This window comes from Pantherophis guttatus, chromosome 4 (assembly GCF_059756535.1).
Source record: "Pantherophis guttatus breed Tessera chromosome 4, ASM5975653v1, whole genome shotgun sequence".
NCBI classification, from domain to species: Eukaryota; Metazoa; Chordata; class Lepidosauria; order Squamata; family Colubridae; genus Pantherophis; species Pantherophis guttatus.
Window position 1 is genome coordinate 9,347,787 of NC_142066.1, and position 21,169 is coordinate 9,368,955.

At 36.6% G+C, this 21,169-nt stretch overlaps 1 protein-coding gene across 1 annotated transcript; it reads left to right on the forward strand.

Moving 5' to 3' along the window:
- The first annotated feature begins 1,880 nt into the window (after positions 1-1,880).
- Positions 1,881-20,846, forward strand: LOC132709826 (vomeronasal type-2 receptor 26-like). The gene is made up of 3 exons (XM_060684822.2): positions 1,881-2,087; positions 19,694-19,820; positions 19,948-20,846. Exons 1-3 carry the CDS (start codon positions 1,881-1,883, stop codon positions 20,844-20,846), a joined length of 1,233 nt encoding a protein of 410 aa, XP_060540805.1.
- Positions 20,847-21,169: the final 323 nt, after the last annotated feature.

Below are 21,169 nucleotides of genomic sequence, written 5' to 3' on the forward strand. Positions count from 1 at the left end.
AGTGGTCAACCTCTGTCCTCCTACCAACGCTGACTGTGACCGACCAGAGAGATAGGAGGAGAACCACCGTAACACCGTGCCTCCCACTCCCAGCTCCCTTAGTTGTCCCAGAAGGATACCATGGTCAATGGTATCGAAAGCCACTGAGAGGTCAAGTAGCACCAAGATAGAGGAATGACCCCCATCTTGGGCTCGCCAGAAATCATCCATCAGTGTGACCAAAGCAGTTTCTGTACTGTAGCCAGGCCTGAAGCCAGACTGAAAAGGGTCTAGATAACCCATTTCCTCCAATGACCGCAGGAGCTGAAATGCCACCACTTCAGATAGGCATAGATAGGCATAGATTTATATAGGTAGACATGTAGTAGGTAGATGGATAGATAGATGATGGAAGATTGATTAGGAAGAGATGTTTCTTCAAATAACCTGGTCCCAAGCCCTATAAGGTTTAAAGGGGATAACTAGCACCTTGAAATTTACCCAGAAGCAAATTGTCACCTAATTTCAACTCTCGCAATAAAGGTGACACATGTGAGCACCTGGGTCTGCACAAAACCATAGAGGTGGCTGGATATTTTTCAACTACAGTCCCATGTAGAGTCCCAGGTGATTTGTTAATTGGTGGCAATGTTTGTCACTTTTATGAATTGAAATTTAAGGAATGTCCTTAAATAAAAATTTAAGACATCTGATTGTAATTTTTTTTCTTTTTATAATCTTAGCCAGTTCCCCCAAATTTTCTTACATGAATAAAAAGTGTTTGTTAGATATTGGCAACAATAGTCTTCAGTCTGATCCATCTTTTTAAGTGAGAAAATAGCTCAAATGTGATTGGCTAGCACTCCTGACAGTTCCCTATAAAAGAGCGGGCTGTCAGAGATGCTAGCTGCTGGATTGTACATAGTTGTGAATAAAAGAGCTGTTGTTGAAGCTTGCCTCCTGTCTCTCTATCCATGAATCTAACACTGGCGATGAAGAGGGGATTCTGAGAGGCACGGAGAATCTAATGAGCTGACAGTGAGGCAATCATGACGGCATTTCACCCGCCAACGCCATTCGACCCAGAAAAGGAGAAGTGGAGCACTTATATGACCAGATTTGAGTGTTTCATGGAAGTGAACAATCCCCTTGTATTGTCGGATAACCGGAATCGAGCACTATTTCTGAGTTACTGTGGGCATGATGTCTTCAACACGCTGAAGCCCTATCTGAGCCAACACCGGTGCATTTGGTACCATGGCAAGTGCTAGAAAATGCACTCAAGATAGACTATGCCCCAGTACCATCAAAAACGGTGCGGTGTTATGAATTTCAGCATAGAGTACAGCAGGACGGAGAGTCCATTAATCAATACGTGTGGATTATAAGTGCGATAAATAAGGCACTCCAGCAGAGCGCGTACCCGGTGCCAATACTCCAACAACTCTTGCATTCCCTGGGCCCTGGATGCCTATTCGCTAAATTAGATTTTCCGCAGGCGTACCAGCAGTTGTTGGTAGATGGTGCTACTGTGGAGGCACAGACCATAATAACACATTGGGATGCATTTAAATGTCATCGCCTGCAGTTTGACATTAGCGTTGCCCCTGGCCTGTTCCAGAGTGTCATGGAAAGGCTACTGCAAAAAATCCCCAAGGTGGTGCCCTATTTTGACGACATATTAATCACCACCGTCTATCAACAGCAGCTGAAATCCCATTTATGGGAAGTTTTGGAAAAATTCAGATCTGCAGGGCTCCAAGTCAAGGGCAGCAAATGCGCTTGACTCGGTCAAGGTCCTGGAAGTCAAATTCTTGGGTTACCATATAAATGGGAAGAGAATACACCCAACCCACACTAAGATTAGGGCGATTCGGGAAGCCCCCACACCACGGAACCAGATGGAGTTGCAAGCCTTCCTAGGCTTGCTCAACTTCTACAGTGTCTTCCTAAAGAATAAAGACACCATTGCTGAGCTACTCCATAAGCTCCTGGCCAAAAACAGTGTATGGTCCTGGGGACCCAAAGAAGCTGCTGCTTGTTTGGTGGTAAAACACCTCTTGTCTGAGGACAGCTTCCTAATCCAGTACAATGACACCATGCCATTGGTACTGGCATGTGACACTTCCCTGTTTGGCATGGGGGCTGTGTTGAGCCACTGACTCCCCAATGGAACTGAGGCTCTGATCGCGTATTTCTCCAGGATGCTGTCTAGCTCGGAGAGGAACTATAGCCAGCTGGACAGGGAAGCGCTGGCTGCTGTGGCAGGGGTGAAACGGATCCACGAGTACTTATTTGGGAGGGATTTTGATTTGCTTACAGACCACAAGCCACCTTTGGGACTCTTGGCTGGGGATCGACTGACTTCTTTGGCTCTGTCACCCCAATTTATAAGGTGGGCAATTTTCCTATCCACATACAGTTATAAACTGCTGCACTGGCCTGGATGATCATTGGGGCACGCTGATGCCCTCAGCTGTTGCCCACTGCTGGACTTGTTGGATGACCCAACACCAGGACTCCCTGCCATCTTGATAGACTGCCTGGACTCTGGACTTGTAACCTCTGTCGCTGTGGCCAAGCACTTGGCTAAGGATGCAACATTCAAAACTATATTGAACTGGGTGTGGAAGGGGTGGCCAGAGGGCCCATTTGGGGCAGAATTCAAACTGTTTGCCAATCAGCAGCACAAGATTTCCTCACAAGGGGGGTGTTTGCTATGGGGTGACAGGGTAATGATATCTCAGAGTTTAAGGTATTTCATGTTGAAATCATTACATGAGGGACATCCAGGGATTGTTTGGATGAAAGCCCTAGCCCAAAGCTTTGTGTGGTGACTGAATATGGATTGGGAGATCTAAGAGTGTGGTAGCCAGGTGCCTGTTCTGTCAAGAGTCTTGGCCAGTTCCTCCTGTAGCACCAGCTCAAGAGTGGGAATGTCCCAGGGCCCCCTGGCCGAGAATCCATATTGATTTCACTGGGCCCTTTCATGGCCAAACCTTCCTCGTAGTAGTAGACGCCTATTCCAAATGGATGGAAATTATCCTAATGAGCATCACCATGGCTGAAGCTGTAAATAAGGTCCTCTGTAAAATCAGAATTAGGGATATGCCATGCCCTCATAGCACTTTTCCATCTGGCCAGTAATGGCTTGGCTGAAAGATCCGTTAGATCAGCCAAGGAGGCATAAGGCAGACTGGCACTGAGGACTGGCAGGAGAGAGTAGATAAGTTCTTCCGGTATCAACACATAACACCCAGTGTGATAACAGGAAAGAGCCCGGCAGAGCTATTAATGGGCTGCCAACTCAGGTCTCTACTTGACCACCTACACCCCAGCTATTGCCCAGAAACAACAACAAAAACACAAAGCCACACCAGAATTTTCAACATAGGGGACCTGGTTCACACCCAGAACTTTGCTGAAGGACCATTATGGTTAGCGGGTAAAATTGAAAAAAATCACAGGCCCTAAATCTTACATAGTAAGACTACACGATGGGCGCCTATTGACCAAATTCGAAGCCATCTCAGCCCAGAAAGTATCAAAGACACTATCGATCAGGAATTTAATTCTAATCCATTCTTAGGAGACTCAAACCCGATGGAACTGGAGGATGTACCAGAAGTACCTGGAATCCAGTGATGCTTCTCCCACAAACTGGTTCCCATAGACATCCAGGCCCTGCCCAAAAAGTTCCAGGACTTTCCAGGGGCGGAGCAAGAGGAAGCAACAGGCACTCCCTTTCAGCCTGCTGCCATCCTAATAAATGAGCTGCGCAGGTCAGGTAGAGCAAGCAAATGTCCCACCTACATGCGTGATTATATATGTAAATAGTTGATTCAAAACGGGGGTGTGTGTGTGCTAGATATTGGCAACAATAGTCTTCACTCTGGTCCATCTTTTTAAGCGGGAAAATAGCTTGAATGTGATTGGCTAGCGCTCCTGACAGCTCCCTATAAAAGGGCGGGCTGTCAGAGAGGGTAGCTGCTGGATTGTACATAGTTGTGAATAAAAGAGTTGTTGTCGAAGCCTGCCTCCTGTCTCTCTATCCACGAATCTAACAGTGTTTGTGCAAAAATGTACAGTTTATTTCTAATCTATAACTTCTCTACCTTTCAAATGCTTCTAGATGTGGGAAAAGAAATAACATTCTTTAGAATATATGAAAGTGTTTGTCAGAGAATGTGCAAGACATTTTTTTGAAGAGTTTTAGAGAGGTTAAGGTAATTATTTTTTAAAAAATGATCTATGTTTTTACTCCCCAGAAAACATGCTTACCATAAATGACTGATACCTTCTGAATCCGTTCATTTTCTATTTTGTGAAAAATAGATGGAAAATAAATGTGGTATCTTGAAAAAAAACCTCTGTTTTATATATTCTATTGCAAATCTCCCTTATACTACTTTTGTTGGCATTTGCTCATTTTTTTAAAAAAGTAGCTGAACCAGCTCATCAAAACAAAATAATTATATCCTAGAGGAATTACTGTAGGCCAAAATATCAAAGGCTGCACAGAAATTCAACAATCATGAAAGTATCTGTTGGCTATAAAGAGAGTTTGGTACAAGGAGTAGTCATGTCTCTCAGATTCATTGCTACAGCTTTCCTCACTCTGTTTTCTTCTGGTAGAGTACACGTTCAGATCCTAACCCTTGTGATAGTCAAGATAAAAATTTGTACTTGCATCGATGTTCAAACAGAAAATGATCGATTTTCTCATTAGATGTATTCTCAAATAAAACCCTTAGATCTATCTTTAGATGAAGTATTGGATTATATATGCTTCCCTATGGGTCGGATGGAAGGCAAAATATTTTCCACAATAACAAGATCATCAAGATGTTTCTCCTGATGTTTTTGGTGCATAAAGTAGTTTCTCTAAGCTGCCCTGCAAGTGATGCTTTCCTTGTTCCACATGAGTGGTACCAGCCTGGAGACTTCATCATTGGTGGAATGGTGTCTCACATGGGCTACCACTTTTATGAAATTAAATTTGATGAAAACCCTGCTAGAATACCTTACGATGTACCAATGTAAGAATTTTTCTTTGCTATCTAATCTTATCCAATCTCGAAAATCCCTTATATGAGTAAAAGATGTGTGTGCACAAATCTTTGCTTTCTCTGTCTTTCAAATGCATCTGGTTCTGACCGAAGAAATATATTTCTTTACTTTTTTTTTGGAAATTTTTTTTATTTTTAAACAAAACTTAAAACATAAAACAATTATCATCCATTACAATTACAGAAAGTGTATTGATCGGTTACAAATCTTTTGTGGTTAATACTCTATCCAACATTTTCTTATTTAACAGTTTATTACATTATTATTCTCATTTACCAATTATTTTACAGTAAATTGCCCTCTATAAGGGAAAAAAAAAAACCCTTTATATGTTTTATTATCTTAGCCATTTCATATTTCATATTTCATTTCCATTCTTTCTTGTCTAACCATTGATAAAATAGATCCCATATCAAATAATATTGTTTATCTTCTTGTTCCCTAATTTCAAATGTCAATTTACTCATTTCAGCACACTCCAAAATTTTCTTGATAACGTCGTCATCCGTGGGTATCTTCTCACCTTTCCAATTTCTAGCAAACACAATTCTCGCCACCATTAAAACATTCACAATTAAATATCTGATTTCTCTATTGTATATTTCTGGTAAAATCCCCAATAAAAATGTCTCTGGTTTAAAGTCAATATGTTTTTTTGTCATTTTTTTCCAGCCATTTGTGGATTTTAGTCCAATATCTTTTAGCTTCTGCACATGTCCACCACATATGGTAATATGAGCCCGGAGTCTGATGACACGTCCAACATTTCTCCGATTTATTCTTTTACATTCTGGCTATTCTCGCCGGGGGTAAATGCCACCTGTAAAACTTATACAAATTTTATACAAATTTTCCTTATATGCTATTGACATTGTCATTTTATAATTCTGCAACCATAATTTTTCCCATTTCTCTAAGTCAATCCCATGACCCACATTTTTCCCCCATGCAATCATTGTTTCTTTAACTTGTTCTTCTGCCAATTTTACTTCTAATAAATGACTGTACAGTTTTTTAATTACATGGTCATCAGAACCTGTTAAGATTTTATCTAAATTTGTCAAGTTACTATAAAAACCCTCCTTTTTAGAATCTTCATCATATCTAGACTGTATTTGCATATATGGAAACCAATCCATTTCAAGCTCTTGTTGTTCTAGTTCTTGCTTTGACTTAAGTTCACCCCTTTCATTTAATAATTCACCATATCTAACAATTTATTCCTTCCTAAATGTTATTGCATATGAGACTGCTTCAATAGGTGATAACCAGACTGGAATTTTTAAATAGTAACATTGTTTGATCTTCTCCCAGTTTAATAACAAAGACTCTCGTATCATATGTCTTCTGAAAAAAACCTGTACTTTTGTACTTTTATACCACATAAAAGCGTGCCAACCCAACAATAAATCATGTCCTTCTAAAGTCAACAATCTAATATTCCTTAGCATTATCCATTCTTTAATCCACATCAAGTTACCAGTTTGATAATACAATTCCCAATCCGGCAAACCAAAACCTCCTCTTGATCTGGCATCTTGCATCAATTTTAGTTTTATCCTTGCCTTTTTGCCCTGCCATATATATTTTAACACCATTTTATTTAAATCTTCAAAATATTTTTCCCCAACTTAATTGGAATTGTCTGAAATAAGTAAATAAAGTATTCTTTACATTTTTTTAAAGACTTTCACTCACTTTGTTGAACATCTACTGAGGTTAAGGTAATTTTAAAATGGTTTGGCATTATTACTCCTCACTAAACATACATACAGTAAATGAGTGACACCTGATTAATGTATTCATATAACACGTTCTGAAAATCTTGTATAAAATATAGTATTTTGAAAAAAGTCACTACTTGTATTTGTTGCAGTATATATTTGTTGCAAGTCATGGAAATATTGTGTAAAATTGTAAATGTGTACTCAGTAGAAATTACCAATAAAGGAGAATATCTGTAGCTCAGGGTTGAAATGAGGGGTCCTTGGTGCTCTCTGAGATTGGTTATTTTCTTATAGACTTTTCATTATCCATCCTCAGTGCCAGGCAGTGATGATATTACCTATTTTGGATAATGAAATATCTGGAAGAAAGCAACCAAACTCAGAGAGCACCAAGGACCCTCTGTGGAAATCATGAAGAACTTTAGAATAGTGATGATCTTTTTACTACTGTCAGAGAAAGAAACAGAATAGAATATAATTCTTTATTGGCCAAGTGTGATTGGACACACAAGGAATTTGTCTTGGTGCATATGCTCTCGCTGTACATAAAATAAAAGATACATTCATCAAGAATCATAAGGTACAACACTTAATGATAATCATAGGGTACAAATAAACAATCTAATCATATTAGGAAACAGTCAATATAAATCGTAAGGATACCAGCAACAAGGTTACAGTCATATAGTCATAAATGTTGGTTATTCATACAGAAATGGTGAGAATTGTCAACTTACTTTTTCAACTGGGGTATTTAAAACATTTGCAGTGTATGCACAAAATTTCATCAACACATCCTTGCTTTGGCCTTTGCTGTGAAGGAGATCAATGAAGACTCCCAGATCTTACCTAACATCACTCTTGGGTTCCACATCTATGACAGTTACGTACATGCGAGGATGACCTATCGCACGACTCTGGACCTGCTTTTCAAATCCCAGGAATTTGTCCCTAACTACAAATGTGATAGCCAGAAGAATCTCATGGCTATTATTGGAGGATTGGATTTTGAAACATCATCTTATATAGGTGAACTTATAGGTTTCTTCAAGATTCCACAAGTAAGCTGTGATGAATTTGAGGAGGGAAATTCTATATTTTGTTCTTGTTATGGAATATATAATGAGCATCAAAGATTAGGTTTAGGTTTGTGTTAAGATGATGCGTGGTTTACAGTTTACTAATTAGCATTCTTTTCTGAAACTATAATACCAAATACCAATGCCAAATACAAGAAGTAAGTATCCAGAATATTCTACAACTGAGGGAAATTGATATAGTACTCTTGTACCTATTGAAACAATTGTTCTTTTATACTGTATGTCTCTGAAGTAAATCCAAATAATTCCTTTCTACAGCAATGTTTAGAAGAATTCTAGGGACAATGTTCCTTGGATGTATTTCATAAGAAAACTAGATAAGAAAAAAATTGATTTGATTGACTATTTCAACAGAATACTATTTCACTTTCTTATAGCTGACATATGGCTCATTAGCCCAAGATGCATTTGAGACCAGTAAGCTGTCTTCACTTTATTTCATGGTCCCGAAAGAGGACCATCAGTACATTGGAATTATCCAATTGCTTCACCATTTCAAGTGGACATGGATTGGGATTTTTGCTGTTGATAACAACAATGGAGAAAATTTCTTACAAAAAATGCAGCCCTTACTTTCACAGAATGGAATATGTTCATCATTTATACAAAGGCTTTCCCAACTAGTCCATATGGAAGACTTACCAGGACTTTATCAAACAGTCTCAGTTATCTCCATTAATATGATGAATAGCAAAGCCAATGCATTTCTCATCTATGGAGAATCCTGGGTAATTACGTGGCTAAGAGCTGTCACATTTATTGTAGATCCTGAAAGCAAGGAAATTGCATTGTTTAGAAAGGTGTGGATCATGACTGCACAGATTGATTTCATTTTATCTGGATTTCAAGTCAGTTGGGATCTCCAGATGTTCCATGGAGCTATTTCCTTCACTGTTCACTCTACAGAAGTTGGAGGTTTCAAGGAATTTCTTCAGACCATCAATCCTCTTTCACTCTACAGAGATCAGTTTCTGCAGGACATTTGGGAACAATCATTTGATTGTTCATTTCCAAAACCAGAACTACAAGAAATGCATAGTAATCTGTGCACTGGGCAGAAGAAGTTAGAAGATCTTCCTTCCCCTTTGTTTGAAATAGAAATGACTGGCCACAGCTACAGTGTCTACAATGCTGTTTATGCTGTGGCTCATGCTTTGCAGGCTCTGTACACATTACGTTTCAATAGAACAAAAGCTATGATGGGTAAACAAATTGGCCATCTAGATCTCCAGGCTTGTCAGGTATTTTCTCTGCATTGGACACTTCTTTTATTTCAATAAGCAGTTTGATGTAAAATTATTTTTTGAACCCACTGTGGAATGTCTTAATGTTTCTACATTTTAAGAATGGGAAACAACCTATAAATAAGGAAATATTTCCTGATAGTGAGAATAATTAATTAGTGGAAACCTTGCCTCCAGAAGTTATGGATGCTACAACACTGGAAATTTTTACAAAGGGATTAGATAGTGATTTGTATTGGACTAGAAGACTTCCAAGGTTCCTACCGACTACCCATTTATGAATTTTCTCCCAGTAATTCCTTGCTTTCTTACATTTCCACCACATGTGGTAGTATGATCTTGCAGTCTGGTTGAATTTCCAACAATTGGCAGAGGAGTTCTTATACATTTTGGCTAATCTTGTGGCGACAAGTGCCATCAGTAAAACATTTTGTAAAGATTTTCTTTATATGCCGCGGCCATCTTCAGTTTGTCGTTTCTCTCCCAAATTTTTAACCATTTTTCTAATTCTATGTTGCAAAATTCTTTGCCCAGGCAATCATTGTTTCTTTAACTATCTCTTCTTTCATTTTATATTCAGTAATAATTATGTATATTTTTAATCAATTTTTCATCCGTCCCCATTAAAAAATTTTCCAATGCTGTTTATTCTTTGTTTATACCCCATAATTTAACATCTTTTTCGTGCCTTGTTTGGATCTGCAAATACGGCCACCAAGGTAAGTCCAACCCCTGCTTCTACAAAATTTTTTTAATTAAAAAGTTTTATCAAATATTACAACAATTTTTCCCTGTCCCTCCTCCCCCCTTCCCTCCTCCACCCACCACCCATCCCCCATCCCCCCTGTCCCTCCAACCCCCCTCCCCCCACCCTGGACTTCCCAGAACAAATACAGGGTGTAACATTTAACAAACATAAACTAAAATATGCTAACTTTCTGTAGGTGCTTAATTCCCCCTTGCTTTTTAGCTCCCCTTTCAACTAATAAAACATAATTCAAAAAGAAAAAGTTGATTTCATTCATAAGCTACTTGAAGCTTTTTAGTCCGATATTTGTTTTGAATATAGTCAATCCATCTTCTCCATTCCAATGTATATCTTTCATTTGAATGGTCCTTCAAATACGCTGAAATCTTGGCCATCTCTGCTAAGTTCACTACTTTTAATGTCCATTCTTCAATAGTAGGCAAGTCTTCCTTCTTCCAATACTGCGTCACCAAAAGTCTGGCTGCTGTTATTAAATTTAAAATCAACCTAGTCCCTATAACAGTACAATCTGTAATTATACCTAACAAGAAGAACTGTGGAGTAAATTTTATCTTCTTTTTGAGAATATTTTGAATAATCCACCATATTTTTATCCAAAATGCCTTAATTTTTTTACATGTCCACCATATATGATAATACGTGGCATCATCACATTCACATCTCCAACACTTGGGTTGCACACTTGGATACATACAGGCTAGCTTTTTAGGATCTAGATGCCATCTATAAAACATTTTATAAAAATTATCTTTTAAGTTTTGGGCTTGCGTAAACTTCACATTTCTAACCCATATTTTTCCCACATTTCCATCATTATTGGTTCTTCAATATTTTGTGCCCACTTTATCATACAGTCCTTAACTAACTCCGTTTCCGAATCTATTTCTACCAATGCATTATACAACCTTTTTATATGCATTTGACTGATCTCTAATCTGTTTTACCAAGTTTTCCTCATTTTGCAAAATACCAATTTTCTGATCTTCTCTCCATCTAGCTTGCAACTGTACATATTGAAACCATGTTTGAATTATCCTTTCTTCTCTTAGTTGATTCAAAGATTTTAGTTTTAGTATACCTCTTTCCTTGTTAAAAAGCTCTTTGTATGTAATCACATCTTGTTTTTGTTCTACATTTATATTCTCTGTCGCGTGTCTGGGTATTGCCCACATTGGTAACTTCTCATTTAGTTTACACTTATACTTTTTCCAGACACTCAATAAAGCATTCCTTAATATGTGACTTTTAAAAGTCTTATCCACTTTCTTATCATATAGTAAATAAGCATGCCACCTGTAAACCAAATCATATCCCTCAATATTCAATATTCTTTCGTCTGTTGAATTCATCCAATCACTCATTGCTGATAGGGCAGCTGCCTCATAATATAGTCTTAAATTGGGCATTTTGAGACCTCCTCTTTCACGTATATCCTGCATTATTTTTTTGTTTTATTCTCGGTCTCTTCCCTGCCCAGGCAAAATTATTAATACCCTTCTGCCATATCTTCAAATTTTCATCTTTTTAAAGTATTGGTATCATTTGAAAAAGAAACAAAAACTTAGGCAAAACATTCATTTTTACTGCTGCTATTCTTCCTAACAAGGATAATTGTAATTTTTTCCAATTTTCCATCTCTCTCTGTATTTTTTGCCACAATGGATCATAGTTACACGTGAATAATTTCGCATTTGATGTCATAATATAAACCCCCAAATACTTAACTTTTTTTACTATTTCAAATCCTGTTAATCTTTCTAATTCATCTTTTTGATTTGTAGTCATGTTTTTAGTTATTATCTTCATTTTCCCTGCATTTATTTTAAATCCAGATACTTGCCCATATTGCTTAATTATATCCATTAAACCTACAACTGACTGTAATGGTTGGGTTAAAGTAACAACCAAATCATCTGCGAATGCTCGTACTCTGTAATCATACTACCTAATTTTAATTCCATTTATTTTGTCCGACTCACATATCTTACTCAACAAAAATTCCAAAGTCAAGATGAACAATAATGGAGACAAGGGACATCCTTGTTTTGTTCCTTTTTCTATATTAAAAGTATCTGTTAAACTACCATTAATTATTATTTGCACTGTTTCTGATATATTGCCTTAATAGATTGTGTAAAATAGTCTCCAAACTGCATCTTTTCTATTATTTTCAATAAGAAATGCCAATTCAATTGATCAAATGCTTTCTCCGCATCAAGAAATATTAGCACCACAGGGATTTGGTTGTTCTTCCCCAAATACTCTAATAGGTTAACCACTTGTCTTACATTACTCTTAATTTGTCTACCATTTATAAAACCAGTTTGATCATTATGAATCATTTGTTGCATGACTGTCATTAACCTATTTACTAGTATTTTAGTAAAAATCTTGTAATCTGTATTTAAAAGTGATATAGGCCTGTAATTTTTTGGCTGAGTGTGATCTTGCTCCTCCTTTGGAATCAGAGAAATAAAAGCTGTCCCCCAGGATGAGGGTACATCTCCTCCAGATTGTATGTTGGTAAATAACTCTTTGAGTGGTCCCACCATTTCTAACTGCAAGTGTTTATAATAAGCAGCTGTCAAACCATCCATCCCAGGGGCTTTACCCACTTTCAATTGCTTAATTGCAAGCATGATCTCTTCGGAAGTTATTGGTTGATTTAAACCCTCCCTTTGCTCTTTTGTAATTATAGGAATATTCTCTTTCTGTAAGTATCTATCTACATCTATACTTTGAATTTTATCACTAGCATACAACCTTGTATAAAATTCTAAAAATGCTTTTTTAATCATGTTTTGCTGATAAACCTCTTTACCTTTATATTCTAATTTTCTCTATGGTCCATGACTTTTGTTTTTTCCTTAACAGATATGCTAACCATCTCCCTGGTTTATTAGCATTGCAAAAAGTATTATGGTTAGCATATTGCAAATTAGTTGCAACCTGATCTTCCATTAGCATATTAAATTGCCCTCGCAGTAAGTTAATTGCCTCTTTTATTTTCTTGTCTGCTGGGTTCAATATCAAAGCTTGTTCTTTTTTTTTTAATTTCCTCTTCTAAGTCCTTCCTTTTTTTTCCTGTTTACGTCTGTTTATTATTCAAATATATCAAAATACCTCTCATATTTATTTATTTATTTATTATTATTCAAATTTCTATACCGCCCTTCTCCTTTCGGACTCAGGGCGGTGAACAGCCAAAATAAAACATTTATACATAAAGTACGATTAAAAATAGATTTAAAATAATTAAATTTGGCCCATAGTTTAAAATTTATCAATTTAAAATCCATATCAAAATTTAAAATCAACCATAAAATCATAAAATCAAGAAAGACCGGCTAACTGAAAGAGATTAGTTTTTAGGGCCCGACGAAAAGTCCGGAGGTCGGAGATCACTCGTATCTCTGGGGGTAGATTGTTCCAAAGGGTAGGTGCCACTACAGAGAATATATGCTTTACTTGCATCCCAAACCATTTTCATAGATGTACCCTTGTGCATATTTATAATAAAAAATTATTTCATAAATTTTTTACATTCTTTTACATTTTCCTCATATCTAAACAGATTTTCATTTAACCTCCAAGACCTCTTAAATCCCATTCCATACTCTAATTCCATCCAAACTGGACTATGATCTGTTAAAACTCTTGGGCAGATCTTTGTCTTCTTCACCCTAGAAAAAAGATCATTAGTAATTAATATGAAATCAATCCTAGAAAAAGATTGATGTCTATCAGAGAAAAAAGTAAAGTCTTTTTCTTCAGGGTTCCTCTCTCTCCAGATATCTCTAAACTCCATATCATCCATCATTTCAAAAAACGCTTTTAGCAATCTAGCATGCATTGAGATATTTTGCAAGAGTCCCTTCTTATCTTTTTTAGTGTCCAAAACTCCATTCCAATCGCCCAATAAAATGCATGATTTGTAATCCCATTGTAGTAACTTGGAATGTAAAAGCTTATAAAATTTTTCCTGTTGTTGGTTCGGTGCATATACTCCAATTAAAAGTATTTTTTCTCCTTTTATTAAAAGTTCAATTGCTATAAATCTTCCTTGATCATCTGCTTCAATTAATTTGGCAATTAAGTCTTTTTTTAGGTATATAACTATACCATTCTTCTCGGGAGCAGATGCAACAAAATGTATATCTAACCTTGCATTTATTAAGTATTTTTGATCTTTACTTCTAATATGAGTCTTTTGTAAACAGATTACATCATTTTTAAACTGTTTCAAATAATGAAATATTTTTCTCCTCTTTTGTGGTGAATTTAGGCCATTAACATTCCAAGTCAGAAATATAGTTGCCATTCTTGGCCTCCTGAAGCTTTTGGAGCATCTGCTGGAAATCTCCATGCATTTTACTTTTTGGTTTTGCTCCTCCCACTGCTTCTGTTTTTATAGTTTCTTGCATCATCTGTGTTAAGGATATTGTTGTGTTACCAACCAACAGAGTAAGTGCACAGAGAAACGGTACTGAGAGCAATGAATACAATACATACAAACTGGTTTAACGAAGCTTTTACTTTGTAGTGAAAAACAATGGCATAGTCTTTTAGTCAATCCAAGTCTTTAGCTATTCAAATCAGTCCAAAGTTACAGATATCTTCTTACCAAACAGCAATAGGTAATAAACAGCAATTCAATTTCAATTCAATTCAATAAACAGTTCCAATCAACAGTTCCAGTCAAGCAGCAAGTCAAGCAATGATGAGAGCAGGTCCAACAATGACTATAGCTCGGCTTCCTCCTTATATACAGTTTACATTAGTAGTTATCCACTTAAGATAAGTGAAGTCAGCAATGAAATCACTCAACAGTACAATTAGGATAATTGCAGTCAGCATTCAGTCAGCAGTCACTAGTCATTACAATGACTCAACAGTACAATTACTCAGCATTATATTTAAAGTGATAGAATACATTTAAAGTGATAGAACACATATATTGCCTGGACAACTTGTTAGATTTACACCATATCCTAACAATCTGTAGTTGCTGCAATCTTAATTCTTCTTGACGCTTGGCTGCCGCTCAGGTCTGTCTTTGATCCTTAGGTTCTTCTATTTTGTCAAATACCTCCAAAGCTTGAGCAGTAGTTGAAAGTTGTATTAAATCTTCTTGAGTAATCAAAGCTCCCCTTTGGGCCTGTGCCAACGATTCTTCCTTCTCCCCCTTTCTTGCCCCCTCTGCTTCCGTCTTCCTTCTAGCTTCTGGAGACTGTGGACATCCAGCCTTTAGTACATTAGTGTAAAAATCTCTTGCCTTCCACACTGAGTTAAGACAATATCTTTCTCCTGAATAGTTCACCACTAGTCCAGCTGGAACCTCCCATCTGTACTGTATCTGACAGTTTCTCAGTTCTTCCACCAGAAAGGCATAATCCCTTCTGGCTCTCAATATTTTTTGGGGGGGGATTTCTTTCAGTATTAAAACCTCCTGCCCCTGCACTTGAAGTTTATTTTTAAAAGTGACTTGTAGGATTTCATTGTGTATTCTCCTTGTTGTAAAATAGACTACAATGTCTCTTGGTAGATGTTTCTGTCTGGCAACCCTTGAATTGACACAGTAAATTTTGTCAATTTGCCATTCAAGATTTGCTTTTTGATCTCCCATTATCTGTGCAAATGCTTCTGAGAAGATCTCTCTCAAATTCTCTTGCTTATTTTCTTTGAGGCCTCTTATTCTCAAAGCAAATTCAATATCTCTATATTGTATCATTATCACATCGGCCTCTGCTCTTTCCATCTTAATCTGGACCTCTCCCATTTTATTTTCCAAGTTCTCATTAGATTGCTTAATTTCTTCCACTTTTTCATCTATTGCTTCAATATGGCCTGCCAGACCTTGAACTGCCGTAATAATATCTTCTCTAATTTCTTCATTCTGTTTTTGAATAATCTCTTTAATTTTTAGTTTCCAATTTGAATTTATTTAGCAGCCAGAACAACAAATCCACCAAATCCAAAAATTCCCAGTCTTTAAATAATATCAATCCTTTTTTTAAAAAAATCACTGCTGTAGTCTTTTTAGACTTTAATCTTTTTTTTTTTTTGAAGCAAAAATCTCTAATTTTGAACAGGGGCTACCAGCGCTAAATGAAACTTTCCTCTTTAACTTTCGCTTTCACGCCCCATTAAAGCTCAATCGCCATCTTGGTTTCACTTTCTCCCCTTAATGAGTCGGAAGGAAGTAATACACATTTGGAGTTATAGTTCAGTACTTGCAAATCTGATCTCTCCTGAGTTTGCTCAGCCTGCTTCCGAATGATGTTTATTCCAAGCGTTGTTTGCAGGGGTGGTTGCGGCGTCTTCTTCTGCTTAAAGCAGAAACGTCCCGGATCCGGAGCTCTGTCAGGCTTCCATGGAGCTCTCACCCTTCGAGCCCCAGAATTGTTCCTGGGGCTCCTTGGGGAGCTCTACCTATGCCCGTCTGCTCTCTTCCTCCCCTTTTCCTGGGGAGAAAGTTTTCAAGCCACTAGACAGCTGATTTGCGCTGTTCTAGTGGCTTTACGAGATCGCAGGCGGGGCTGGCACTCACAAAAGGAGGGTCTTTGGCGCCTGAGGTGCCACCGGAAGTCCATCACCCCTGCTTCTGCAATTGTTGTCTGGATTTAAGATCCCCCCTTTCATCTAAAATGTCATTGTAACATACAATTTTTCCCCAATTTATAAGATTTGGATATATTATTGCCTCCATTGGAGAGAGCCAGACTGGTACTTCCCAATAGTGTTGTAGTTTATTTTTTTCCCAAATGTTAAGTAACACATTCCTCACATAATGCCTCTGGAAATATTTGTGTGCCATATTTCTGCCATACCAGAGAAAGGCATGCCAGCCTAATTGTAAGTCGTGCCTTTCTAGTAATAATAGTCTTCTGTTATTCAAGTTTACCCAATCTTTTAGCCAGGTGAGAGCTTCAGCCTGGTAATATAATTTCCAGTCTGGGAACCCAAAACCACCATTATTCCTAGAATCCTGTAATACTTTCAATTTTATTCTCAATTTTTTTCCCTTACCAAATATATTGCAGAGTCATTTTATTTAGTTCATCAAAAAATTTCTTTTCTAATTTTACTGGTATGGTTTGAAATAGAAAGACTAGTTTTGGTAGTACGTTCATTTTCATCATTGCAATTCTCCCTATCATCGATAACTGTACATTCCTCCACCTTTTCAAACTTGTTTCAATCTGTTGTATCAGCTTTGTATAGTTGTCCTCTTTGATTGTCCCACACCTAGCTGTTAAGAAAATACCAAGGTATTTAACCTTGTTTTCTATCTGTAGGTCAATTTTCTCTGTCAATTCCTTTTTCTGTTTGTTGGTGAGATTTTTAACTAATATCTTGGTTTTATCTTTATTTATTTTCATCCCTGTCACATCTCCATATTCCTCAATTTTCTTTATCAATTTAGGGCCAGTTTCTATGGGTTCTTCTAATATAAACACTAAGTCATCAGCGAAAGCTTGGAGTTTGTACTTTTCATTTCTAATTTCCATTCCTTTTATCTCTGTATCTTGTCTTATGTTCCTTGTCATTACCTCTAATGTTAAAATGAATAATAAAGGGGAGAGGGGACAACCTTGCCTTGTTCCTTTTTGTATACTAAAGCTTTCTGTTATATCTCCATTAACCAATTCTTTTGTGTTCTGTTGAATGCAAATTGCTTTAATTGTATTCCTAAATTTTCCATCAAATTCCATAAAATTTAATCATTGCAACATAAATTGCCAATCTATATTGTCGAATGTTTTCTGCGCATCCAGGAATATTAACGCTAGTTGTTTTTCATAATGTATTTCATAATATTCAAGTACATCCATGATTATTCTAACATTATTTTTTATTTGTCTTTGTGGTAAAAACCTGTTCTGATCTGGATAAATGAATTCATTTTAAAAGCTTTTTAATCTTTCCACAATTATTGATGCAAAGATTTTATAAACTTGAGTTTAGTAACTAAATCAGTCTATAGTTTTTAATTTGAGTTATATCCGAATCTTCTTTGGGGATCAGAGTAATAAAACCCTAATTCCATGTGTTCAGAATTTTAGCTTCCGTTAACACTTCATTGTATACTTCTAGCATTGACAGACTCAAGATGTCTTCTAATTCTTTATATATTTCTACTGGGAGACCATCTGGTCCTGGGGTTTTATTGTTTTATTGTTTTTTTTTATTGTGTTCATTAACTGTTTTCCCCATGAGAATTCTAATCCATGGAATCTTTCATAAACTCTTTCCAATTATATTGAAATAAGCTCTCTTGATGACCAAAACTCCAGTTTGACATTGTTCTATTGCTTCTGCTTGCATAATATTAATTCCAGTTATTGCATGGTCACTCACACTAAACATTCCTGTAACTTCAACACCTTCTTTTATTTCTCTTTGTTAGTGAGAATTACAATAAATCCAATATGACTGACCCCCTACTTCCTGTCTCTACCTTTTATCATGCTTTAGGTATCAATAGGAATTATGTAGGAAATCATTATAGCTTGTAGAATACAAGATATTTAAAATAATAATTTAGGTTATTTTTCATGGTTTCTTCCCAAAAAATAATCAATTCTCCAAATGCTTCTTACTGGCTCATGAATTTTTCAGATTGAGAAGCTGAGCTTTCTGTCCTTATCAGAATTCAAGGGTTTTCAAATTTTCAAATCTGTCTAAAGGAAATTTGTCATATTTCAGACTATCAAATAACTTTATGCCAATGAGGGAAGATTAGCTATGGTCTAATCTTTGGAACAACCTTTGTGATAATCTCTATTTCACATCTATCTAAAACTGGTTAAAGGAAATTTGTCATATTTCAAAAATATCTTTAAGCCATTAAGGGAACATTAGCTATGGTCTTGGTTTCATTATTGTTTAAGAAGTGAACCTGAATCATAATTGAACAAATTTGTGTAGCCCCAAAAGCCTATTTTCATTTTGCTTTAGTTCATTCTTATCTTTCCTTAAAATAATATCAAATTAAGAATAGAGTACCTATGTACTGTACCTTTCTATGAAATATCAGTTATTAAATTTCTAAGGGTACACATTTAATAATTGTTATAGGAATGGGAAGAAGAAGCCAATGAAACTTAAATATGGTGTTCTCCTCTCTACTACATTGTATTCAACTCCCTTTCTCTTTCATTCTTTTTCAAATAGCTCCATTCATTTCTTCGAGGCATTGCTTTTAACAATTCAGCTGGGGAGAGAGTGTTCCTGAATGAGAAAGGAGAAGCAACAGGTGGATTCGACATCACCAACTTGATCACTTTTCCAAACAGATCCTTTCAGAGAGTTAGAATTGGAAAGATGGATCTCCAGGCTCCAAAAGGAAAAGAATTATTCATTGATGAAGATGTGATTGTCTGGAACCCAGCTTTTAATCAGGTATCAAATTATTGAAGCAGCTAAGATTAATCCATTACGATCCCATATTAAATGTAGTCTGTTTAGAAGTCTAATTTCTTTTGTTTTTGTTTTTTTAAATAAACAATGGCATATTCTTTTCAAATCTTGTTGATGATCAGGCATTCCTCAAACTGACAATATGATATTAGAATGTAAAAGGCATGTTTGCATTTTTGGTTTGGATTTGAATCTGAAATAACAAGAATTGCCCTTTTCCATGAGATTGTCACTATGTGCAATTATTTATATGCCCAGCCCTTCAAACCGGACCTTTCCTACATCCAAGCAATTTCCACATCTTTTTAATTTGATGAAGTTGAAAAATTGAACAAACTGATTTAAATATCACCAATTTCACACTTGTATGTTTATCTCCAGGTTCTTCCATTTTCTCGATGCAATGACCCTTGTTTCCCTGGATCCTGGAAGAAGGGGATTGAGGGAAATCAATTCTGCTGCTATGACTGTGTTCCATGCCCTGAAGGGAAGATTTCAGATCAAAATGGTAGGTTATGCATTCTACCATTTTTCATTAGACTTTAATATACTACTTTGAGATGCAAAAAATTAATAAAGTAAATTTCTAATAATATGGAAGGCCTAGATGACGAATTCCTTGATTTTGCTTCCAGATATGGATGACTGTTTTGAATGTCCAGAAGATCATTATCCAAATAAAGAAAAGAAAGGATGTATCCAGAAACTGGTGGTGTTTTTAACCTTTGAAGAAACCTTAGGAATTGGTTTAGCTTCAGCAGCTCTTAGTTTCTTCTTCTTGACATCTTGGATACTTGGAACTTTTATTAAGCACAGGGATACTCCCATTGTCAAAGCCAACAACAGGTCCCTCACCTACACCCTCCTTGTCTCTCTTCTTCTCTGTTTTCTCTCCTCTTTGGTTTTCCTCAGCCAGCCAAGCAAAGTAACCTGCCTTCTCCGACAATCAATGTTTGGTGTCACATTCTCAGTGTCTGTTTCTAGTGTACTGGCCAAAACTATCACAGTAGTTGTGGCTTTCATGGCCACTAAACCAGGATCTCAGATGAGGAAATGGGTGGGAAAAAGATTGGCTCTTTCTATTGTCCTTTCCTGTTCTCTCTTCCAAGTATGTATTTGTATTCTTTGGTTGTCAACATTTCCTCCATTCCCTGAGTTGGACATGCAATCAGAGCTTCAAGAAATGATTTTACAATGCAATGAGGGATCACCTTTCTTTTTCTACTGTGTCTTGGGCTACATGGGTATCTTGGCCATGGCCAGCTTTATAGTGGCTTTTTTTGCCCGTAAATTGCCCAACAGCTTTAATGAAGCCAAGTTCATCACTTTCAGCATGTTGGCCTTCTGCAGTGTGTGGATATCCTTCTTTCCATCCTATCTGAGCACAAAAGGCAAAGCCATGGTAGCTGTGGAGGTCTTCTCCATCTTGGCCTCCGGTGCTGCACTACTGGGATGCATATTCTTTCCAAAGTGCTACATCATTGTTTTACGGCCTGAGCTAAACCACAGGGAGCAACTCATAAAGAGGAACTAATACTCCATGTGATCTTTCAGACTTAGCAAAACTTTTCAAAAAAGGAATAGAAAGACTGTGCCTACAGGAAAATTATATACAATTTTAGAAGCATAGACATTTTTATTTCTGTTAAGTAATGATTTATATAGGAGATTTGTGATTATTAAGTTTTATTATGTTTGTCCATTCCAAAGGAAGTTCTCATGTTGCATTTCCATCATTTTCCAAGATTCTTTAACCTAATCCTTTCCCCATTTCAACACTCCTGTTGAACGTGATTTTGATAATATAGGTTTGTGGTTCCTGTTAAGATATTTCAGATATTGACTCAAACCATGTTC